At 39.3% G+C, this 10,690-nt stretch overlaps 1 protein-coding gene across 1 annotated transcript; it reads right to left on the reverse strand.

Annotated features, from left to right (window-relative positions):
- Positions 1 to 1,973: 1,973 nt before the first annotated feature.
- Positions 1,974 to 7,142, reverse strand: LOC116209517 (cation/H(+) antiporter 20-like). Its single transcript, XM_031543171.1, has 5 exons — positions 6,772 to 7,142; positions 6,053 to 6,559; positions 5,431 to 5,949; positions 2,736 to 3,659; positions 1,974 to 2,589 (listed from the first exon to the last, which is right to left on the reverse strand). Exons 1-5 carry the CDS (start codon positions 6,949 to 6,951, stop codon positions 2,197 to 2,199), a joined length of 2,523 nt encoding a protein of 840 aa, XP_031399031.1. The 5' UTR covers positions 6,952 to 7,142; the 3' UTR covers positions 1,974 to 2,196.
- Positions 7,143 to 10,690: the final 3,548 nt, after the last annotated feature.

The following is a 10,690-nucleotide window of genomic DNA, read 5'->3' on the forward strand; positions in this document are numbered from 1 at the left end:
ATGATTAATTCAGTTCGTACCGAATCGTCATATTAAGAAACAAAACTTTTCTAATTATGAATTTTTTTCAGTTTACAAAATTCGAAACCGTATCCTTATTTATCAACTCTTTGAATCAACTTATATTGGTGTAAATACGTAGCTTTAACTTTTTGTTTTTTTTTCTTCATCGTATATTTCAACTTTAGATATGCATGAGAAAGATAAGAATGTGGAAAAAAGCAAACTAAAACGAAAATCGAATATTACTTAATGAGTGAGCTCATGAGCTAAGGGTACTGTTACTCCCACAAACTTGCATTTTCCTTAATTTATATATTCGCATCTATATCGCATAATTTGATGCTTTAATGAGCTTTCACGTTCAACATTTCCTATTGGTCATAGAGGAAATGATCCACTTCGAAGACTGGAGGCTTCTTTGCTCAAGAACTATACATATGGCCACGAACCATACCTCATATATTATATATCGAATATTGTGACAGTGGTCCAGATGATTACAGCCAGTAAATGTATATATTATTATATAGTTAATACACATCATTATGATATTGTAATTTAATTTTGTATGATAGTAATCGTATAGCCTCTGCTCCCCATCTGTGCTGCTAGTGTTAGAGGCGGCCACTTTAGGGAGCATTAACAGAACTTCAAAGAAACCGCATATATTATATACAATGCATGGCATAATAAAATAGAACATATTTCTTTCTGCCAGTGGCATTGTGTTTTTTCCCGGAACCCCCCTCCCCAAATATGTACTTTGGACTAGCCAACCTTAACTTAGAAAATCGAGAACGGTTATATCGATTGGAGACTGTATATTGGCAATCTAAGCTTGGGAGATGGACAAAGATATATGAACCGGTGTTTGGACAGTTCAGGCATGAGTGATCTATATATACGGGGACTGGAGTTTGCCGGTCTTAGTTTATTTATATCTTCAAAACGTGACTCTTTTCATTATGCTTGATTGATACATAAAGTAGCTTTGTCCAGATTCAGCAAGTCAAACCAACCACCATTGGAAAAATTCTTCTATATTGCTGTGGTGCTAAAAGAGAGCGTAAGATTTCCTTTTTGTAGTTAACAAATCAAAGGGGCTTTATTAACGAAAGTGAATTGTTTCAGGCGGTTTGACACTTGTTTCGCTTAAGTAAGATTTCGAATTTAAGTTCTTATAAATCAAAAAATTCACGTTAAGAGAACTTTATTTTTTAATGGGCTGATCCGACTTGACTGAACTAGTCGGGACCCAATCGGGCTCTTGAATACCGTGATTCACACCAAAAAAATGGCTTTATTATAATTATTAACAAGGTACATAAAGAAATTAGTGAAATATTGCATCTTGATGTCACTCGATCAGTCTATTCTCTTAGGGACTGTACTCCACACAAATTTGCCCAGTCTAAGTTACAGGGCATTTTGAAGTTCGGATTCTTACAAGTTGGTGCTCATTTTCGACCAAAACCCGATCCTCACGCCTCTATGCATGCGATCCCGGTACAAAATTACACGGGTCAAGTCCCAAAAGGAATATGGATATATGGCCAATGAATCAATGACTTGCCTACAGGTATAATTTAGCTTATGTCATTTCCAGCTTAGGAATGGGGATTTCACACATCGTGTTCTCTTTTTTCCCAATCCATTGCCCAATGAACACTCGCACGCGCGCGCGCGCACACACACACACACATACATATACCTGCCAGGGTGCTCATCGTAAGACTAATGAATAATGGTTTGCACAAACAGATATCAATCAATTCTGTTGATGTTGTATGGCCGGTTTCAATTGATCACAGTGATGTTGTAGTGCCTAAAAAAAGCAACACGAACCACTGGACGAGTCCAAGGCCATTGCCAACGGACTTCCGCGAATGAGTTGATTCATGTTTTCAGAGTGAAACATCATAAATAATTATGTATAATGGGGGATTTATTTGAATAAGTGAGAAGCTATATGCACTTGACGTCAAATCATGATCATAAAATGTTGCTTGAGCTGATGATTACAAGTTTTACTCATCTGCCTTTGCTCATATCAATACAAATATACACTCCAGGCACCAAAATGGGCAAATTTAAATACAGGTATATAGATTATTTCCTACTCAATTCTCGGAGCTTTTATCCAACATATATATGCGCCACGTACACATTAGAATAAATATGCGCTCTGTTAAATCATACAAAATCATTCGGTAGGTCGGGGGAAGTCGAAGAACCCTCTCTGCTCGACTTATCGAGATCGTCCTGAGCCACCTTTATCACCGGGGTTTCCTCGGCATTGGCCAAATCGTGCTGCTGGATCACAAGGACGGAAGACCTTATGCCGTTGTTCGTGGAGGCTAGGATGTCACCGATGGGCCCCAGTTCGGCATGCTCAGCCTGGCGGTCGGCCAATTGGGCCACTGGAGTCGAGGGAAACCGGCCCTTACCCACCACCACAAGGTCATACTCATGGCTCCTGCCGATCTTCAAGACCTCATCAACTATGTTGCTACCGACCTTCTCTTGGTATTCAGCCAGATCATTCCACCTCCCTCGAAATTCTGCAACTGCTGCTTCATCCAATTCCTAAAATTTTACGTAATACAAGAGAAAAAGAGCTTAAAGCTGTGAATAGCAAGTTAGTCATAATAAATGGTTTATGCGACAAATACGACTAGTACTTGAGAAAAATATGATCGACGTGACGAAAGGATAAATCGTAAATTGATTACCTCTTCTCTTTGTAGGTTCATGTTTGCAATTGAGAAGCTATAACTCTTCTCTCTGCATTTACTCGGAGAAGGCTGCAATACAATCTCACTTCCTTCAATTCGTTCTTTCTCAATGAACCTCGCCACTGTCACATGCACTGCCGGGTGCTCTGCCATCCTACCAGCCAGCTCTAGGGCCTCCCTGTCATCGGGCCCACCAAAGAACAAGACGCATACCCGCTGGGCTGGGGTCCCATTGGGCCCAGGAGTCTGAGCCCCAGTTCCAAAACCGCGGTCCACGAGCACGGCCACTGAGCATGGGGCGTGCTTCAGCACCCTCTGGTTCACCCCTCTCCACCCGTGGCCCACGTTCTCGACCATCTCACCTTCGCTCTCCACCCTCCATCGCTTGTGGAAGGGCAACACGATCATAGCCACCCTCTTGTCCTCCGCCACGTGGCAGATGTCCTCATGCATCGTGGCAAGAGGCGAGATAGCAGTTGTGGGCCGGACCGAGACCCGGCCCAGCTGACTGTACGCCTGGAAGGCTCCGGCGACCCTGTCGTGCCACTCGCCCCTGTGGAACCGGTTGAAGAGAGGGAACCCATTCTTTCGGGCCCGCTGAACCATGATGATGGAGGAGGACCGCTCGGTGAGCTCGACCAGGTGCATGATGTACAGCTTGAGCAGGGACTTCTTCTTCATGCTTCGGCTCGACTCGATGAGGCTGATGAGCGACGGTACATTCCCTGGCCCGTGGACACATGCGAGCATCCGGAGCACATCCTTGGGGTTGTCGTTGGCAGACAAGTCTCGGAGCTTTCGGCGGGTGGCACCCCGGATGCCACGGGCCGGCTTGTAGATGGCCATTACCGTTGGGGTCGTTATGAAGGTGGTAAACAGTGCCATCAGTACGAGAATGGCGAACATCTCATCGTTCAGGACCTGCATGGATTTGTTTTTATCACATTAAGCCCACATAATGTAATGTCTATATTGTCTAGTAGTAAAGGACTGATAAGAACAAATTACAGCATGCATCTGCTGTCTCTGGAATGTCGTAAATTTGGGAGCTGGGCCCATTGCAGTGGGCCCAATAACCCAATGAGTAGCTTATTGAGTTCCCAATGTAAAACAAGGCCCTCATAATAAATTAACTCATTGGCCCAAAATAATAATAATGATAATAAATTAACTCATGTGACTGATGACATGTGGACAGCGTATCAAAATCATAGTCCCCCCCCCCCAAAAAAAAAAAGGGAAAAAGGGATCACGGTCTAGAAAGAAAGATTACGCTTTTACAGCCTATCAAAACGGAATCACAAACCACTTGTTTTTTTTTTTTTTGGGTTTAAATATTTTGGTAGAAGGAAAAAAGAATGGAAAAATAAAGCGAGAACATGGACTATAATTAATGATTTTCACGAGGTCTTTACTTGCGACATGGGAAAGGACCTATGGACAGTGGGGCTGACCGTATTATAATTGGTTATGGAGTCGTCGTTGGATGGGGGAACTTATGTCGCAAGGGAGGCTGCCCCTTTACCTAACAGTCTCGACCTCCCTCTCGGCATCCACAAATTTCCATACTTGTGAATTGGAAACTTAATTAGGAGAAAAGCCTAGTGTGAATAGTAAAAAGGTTTCAACATTGATAATGATTATGATCATAGAAAAATCAGATGGGAAAGTATGATCCGGAGACCTTGGAATCGGATCAATTTGGGTCAATGTGTGAAGAAAAAATGGAGAAAACAAATCCAACACGGCTGGCAAGCAGAGCTGTCTAGTCTTAGACTATAAAGAAAGCGGGTCAAACATGTTAATTATTGTGACGCCACCTAAATGTTACCTCTTTTTTTCCTCTGAGGGTGTTCCAGTAATTCCGTGTTTGGATGAAAGGAAATGAAAGGAGGGAGGTTGCATAGAGCTTTCTAAATTTTTCCTCCAATTCAAACAAAGCGTCAAAAGTAAAAAATAGAATAAGTAATAAGTTTTCTAGTGAACTAAGTGTGTTATTATTAATTTTTATGTCTAGTCACTAAATATATAAATGCGTATATGTATATACGTAAATGGATGCATACAATACGTCCGCGTGCGGTGTGCAGCAGCTCCGTGTGAATGCAAAGAATACAAGTCAACTCTCACATTTCAATATTACATTTAGTTACAAAGTAGAATTTTAAAATTAAATTTTAATTTTTAAAAAGAGTGATATAAATGAGATTTTCTATTTGATTTTGTATGAATTATTTTATTTTATTGTGAAAAAAGAGTGATATAAATAGAGTCCATCCTTTGACTTTGTATAAGTTATTTTATTTTGTTGTGGGTAGAATTAAATTAAAGTAGAATCTCCTACTTTGAAACCAAACAAGCCATAAAATTTCTTTTTCAAACTAACCCATTTATGCAGTTTAGACGAATCGTCAGCCTTCGATCATATGCACTAAATAAAAATATGTAAGTAGTAGAATCTTATCTTATTGCCCCGATCGATAATGATAAATGTAAGTGAAACATAAAAAACATATGATTTATTGTCATGAAATTACTTCAAAAGGTCAAATGATTTTTCAAAACTATCCCGTCAAGTGAAAATTTCGCAATAATCTAAACTGAATCATCATACGTATGGCGGATCTATAACTACTTTGAAAATGACTGCAATGATATATTAGAGGCAGAAAATTAATTAATTTAGACTGACCTTCTTCTCTCTGCCAATGTTGAGCACGATGAGCTCCACCAAGCCCTTGGTATTCATCAACACCCCGAGGGTGATCGAATCCCTCGCCGGCATCATGAACATCATTGCCACCGCGAACGTTCCAAAAATCTTCCCCGCGCAGGCAGTCGTTGTCACTAGCGCCAGCAGGCCCCAAGCCTCGGCTCCTTGGATCTTCGCAACATCAGTCTTTAGCCCGCTCGATGCAAAGTAGAGCGGGAGGAGCAGCCCTGACACGAAATCCTCGATCCGCTCGATCAGCCTCTCAGCAAAATCCCCGCCCTTTGGGATCGTCAGCCCGAACACAAAGGCACCGAAGATGGAGTGGATCCCGATGAGATCGGTCATGAAGCCTGACACCATCACACCTGCCAGGGTTAGGCAGATGTAGGCCTCACCGACCGAGTCGTGCTCCGACGAGCACCGCCGGGCTACCCACTTCATCGCAGGCCTAATCACGACAAGCATGAACACCACGAATGCGACCCCCGAGCAAAGAACCTGATGATCATATATCAAGTTGGTGAAAAACAAAAATTATAAAAACATGCAAAATAACTTACTAAATATTTAATGGAAGAGAAAATGAAGGAGGCGGAAGTACCCAGAGGGATATAAGTGGGCTCTTGTGGGCCCCACCGGAGCCATCCCCGGTGAGCGCCACGGCCAATGCAAGCAGTATCCACGCGGCAACATCATTGAAAGCGGCAGCAGCCATGGCGGTCTCGCCTACCGGAGTGGTGAGGAGCTTGAGCTCAGCCAGGATGCGGGCGAGGACGGGGAAGGCAGTGATGGAGAGGGCCACGCCCATGAAGACGAGGAACTGGCCGAACCCGACCTTGTCGGCTCCATCAACGGTGCTGCGGAGGATGAAGGCAACTCCAATCCCGCAGATGAAGGGGAGGGAGATGCCAGCAGCGGCGATACCAAAGGCGTGGCGGCCGCTTCGGCGGACAGAGTTGAGGTCGAGCTCGAGACCCACAAGGAAGAGGAAGAAGAGGAGGCCGATGCTGGCCACGGACTCGAGGATCGGAGTGCTCCATGACGGGAAGATGCGCTGGAGGTAATGCTTGTTCCGCCCGAAAGCCGATGGCCCCAGCAAAATCCCGCCCTTAAATTATTTTTAGTAATATAATTAAAAGAAGAAACCTTCAATCAAATTAAATATTAAATATGGAAATTATACATATATATATATATAAAGATTTCATGTATATAGTATATAAAACTTTGTACAGTTTATTATTCTTGCTATGCATGCTAGAAAATAATAGAACGACACGGCAGATCAGGGATCAAACCAATCTAGATAATTATACGTACCACGATCTCAGCGATGACTTTGGGCTGGCGGAGGGGCTTGAGGAGGAAGGCGAGGGAGCGGCTGACAAAGAGGATGAGCGTGGTCTGTACTATCAGCAGCGGGAAGGCGAAGTCAATTGGGTTGTCCCCTTGCCACGCACCATTAGACGATGCCTTTATTCCGGTTATATTCACCGTCATGATGTAGTAGCGCTTGGCGTATATTGAAACTGATGACGGCCTTTCAACGAGTTCGTGTCGATACAAACTTGAGATTATGTGGACATCTAGCTAGTTCGTACATGAGCTAGCCAGAATTCGTCATATATGTGAGCGGAGAAGTTTGCGCGTATGAAGAAGAGGGATTCAATGGTTCAGTTGCAGGGGTGAAGCGTTTGCCATGCCTATTTATAGAGTGAGTGAGTGAGAAAGAAGGAGAGAGCAGAAGGAGACAGAGAGATGAGTTAAAGGTGGAATACAAACAAAGAAAAATTATAAATAACTAATAAAAAGATACGAGTAATTTCATTTAGTACTGTTACGTTAATTTATTTTAAGTGACTCTTACTCATTTTCTAATTTAACACGGTTAACTAAATTAAGTGATGATCACTTAAAATTACTGTAAAATTTTCCGGACTGGTAATATTTATTGTTGGCTTTTTTGGTGGGAGTCAATAGAAATTTCGTGATCTCACGATGGTGCTATTTTTTTCGTGTACCCGTTGCAACTAGAGAGAGCCCGTGGTGATGCCATGAAGGGACAGCGAAGTTGCAAAGGCGGTTTGGATGAATAATTATGCTTATACATTATTCACACGTTTTTTCAATTTATTCCATGATAGGATTACAAAATATTTTCCTTAATCCATCAAAATTAATAACTTGTATATACGTATTTTTGAATTCCCTTCCCACCTCCGAAAGTAGAAATAGTAATGAATACATATATGTGTGTGTGTGTGTGTGTGTGTGTGTGTGTGTAAGGCTAGAAGAAGTAATCAAGATGCATCACTAAGACTCATCCATCCTCCTTCCTTTTCTCTTAATTTTCCAAGCATGTGACCAGCCGAGCGTTTCTCTTTTTGCTTGATTCAGCCAATTACGAAATTAAAAAAAAAATACTTACAGAAAGGGCAATCAATTATACTATAATTTTTTTGTCGAGTATAATAATTAATTAAATATTTACTATTTTTATATAATTGGCATAAAGAATAGTCTTACTTATTTTTCTTTCTCACATTATTTTTTTTGGGGGGAGGTCGGAATCTGATTAATTTATTCAAAGAGATTAAGGGAGAAGTGACACGTTAGGATTAATTTTCTAGGCTCTCTGGACGAATCAAGTGCTCATGTGCTCTTCATCCAAAAAAAAAAAAAAAGGTGCTCACGTGCTCCCAACTAAGTGTGTCAAGTCAGAAAACAAAAGAAGACTTTTCACTTACACTGATTCCTCTCCATCGATATATCTCCCCAATTTATCTTCCTTTTTTTACTCATTCAACATTATTATATATATAATATATTTATGTACAGACAGACACATCATATTTCCACAAGAAGCAATGCACTCGAGTCGATCTTGGAGATGTCTCTTATTTTAGGCACGTTTAGAATTAAAAAAAGGACTAGATCGTGCATAGTTACTACATGGTCTTTTTTTTTTTTATGGGCTACAAGTTTCCTCTTTCGCTTTTTCCGATGAGCACGAGGTATCAATCTATTGGTCTAGATTACTACCCACTCGAACTGGTCGAGTCATGAGTTCATCCAGTATTTCGAATCATTTTTTCACTTTACATTGGTTGTGAACTATCTTTACTTTTATTGCGTTTAATAACGAAATTAAATTTGATTTATTTTGATTTAAAGAGATAAAGATAAAAGTAATTGGAAAAAGTGTCTGAGAGAATTTGAAGAAGAAGATAAAAAAGTAATAATTATGTTATTAAATTGAGGAAAAAGTGTTGAAATTGAAAAAAATATGTTGAATAGTTGAAAAATATAATGTTAGATAATTAATTTAAATAATAGATAAAAAAATGTATGAAAGATAATTTAAAAAAGATTAAAAAAATAATAATCGTGTCGTCGAATTGAAAAAAAATAATGTTAAGTTAAACTTAAATTAAGTTGCATTTTATTACTAAATAAAGTGGTATCGTTTTACTAGTTAAAACATTTCCTTGGAATTATATTCCACATTTTTATGTTGAATAAACGTTCCCTCACCGGAAACTTCCTTTAGAAGAGGACTAGGAAAATATTGCGCGCACACACACAGATATATATATTCTTTTGGGTAGATAAAATATTGCACATATTTAATTAGGAGGTCGGACACGCTCCGGAAAATTGGCAACAAACGGCTACTTATACGATGAAGGCCGGACGCAATTCTGATTTCTTGTGATTTGCACCCGCTTGATATTCGAAGACTCAGTAAGTCTACTAATATTTAAGTTTGATTCGAGTTTACCCACTGATAAAATAAAACTCTTTTAAATCTTAAATTCAATATCTTACTTGATAAAAAAATGATATTAAAACTATTTAAATCAAGTAATATTAATATTTTGTTCAGCTTTTCACTGCAAAAGAAATTGAGAGGTACATGGGGTAGGTCCACAATCCCTTTGCATGACAATATATTTATTGAGGTGCCAACTCTATATGAAATTATTTACTAATTATTCGACAAATTTAATTGGACGCTAGCAATTGCTCCATGTCATTGTTGTCCCACAAGACAGTTCCCTTTTCTTCTTCCCTTTTCACTTTTCTCTTCGTATAATTTAATTGTCTTTTCCCTTTATAAATAATAATACAAACATATTAAATCCTATTAAACGATGTGCCTAAATATTCTCATAATTTAAAATCTCGCTCACATCTATTGAATAATCTTGAATATTATGTAAATTATAACTCATGCTATTGTAAGTGATATTCTGAAGTGTGAGCATTTTTAGGTTGATTATTAAGATGATATAGCAATATTCATATTAATAATAAAGAGGCACCTTTTTAGAAAATTCATTCCTTGGCGATAGCTAATATATACTGGGTATAAATCGAGTGCTGTACAAGATGTAAAAAAAAATCAATTAAATATAATATATAAGAAGTTTTCAAGAAATTGCACAATTTTTTTTGAATATATATTGTATTTTTTCAAAAAACCTGTAATAATTATTCGCAACTTTTAATATAATAATAACTTATAATAATTTCATTAATAGATGTTAGTTTCATGGGGTTTACATAAATGTAGAATAAGGAGAAATTCAAAATTTTTTACCCATGAAATTAGATTTCACGACCTACTAGAAAAATAAGAGTAAATAAAGTGTACTTAAAAATTTTCAAATCGTTGATCAAGCACCCCAAACGTGACGCATTTACAAGTATCCACACCAACTACGTCGACGAATCTTTGTTATAGGCGGTGCTATTGGCCAACGTTTAAAGGAAATACCGGTGCACCTCTGATCCTTATTAGACTAATTGACCTCTTCCAATCGATTCGAACTGTCATAGACATATACACATATATATACACAAACACGCACACACATATATATATATATATATATCCACACACCCCTTCCATGCCACATATATCTGAAGCACCACACTTGTGCTTTTATACATATATATATATATATTGGGGGGCCTAACCATTTGTTTAAGGGCCGGGGCGGGATGGCTTCAATAGCCTTCCACATTGCGACTTGGCTGCATCCTCTACAATCATGCTTGGTGGCAATCAAATCACCATGCATGTGGCCATGTATGTTGGCCTTATGCGGGTTAGCATCGATGTGCCACATAGCTCCCAATTTGAGACTCGGTATGTCTCTATTTCGTGTATAAACCGGGTCCAATTAAATTTACTAAGTCGGGTTCAATTAATCGATAAATTTAATCTCATTAA

The sequence above is a fragment of the Punica granatum genome, chromosome 5 (assembly GCF_007655135.1).
Source record: "Punica granatum isolate Tunisia-2019 chromosome 5, ASM765513v2, whole genome shotgun sequence".
NCBI lineage: Eukaryota > Viridiplantae > Streptophyta > Magnoliopsida > Myrtales > Lythraceae > Punica > Punica granatum.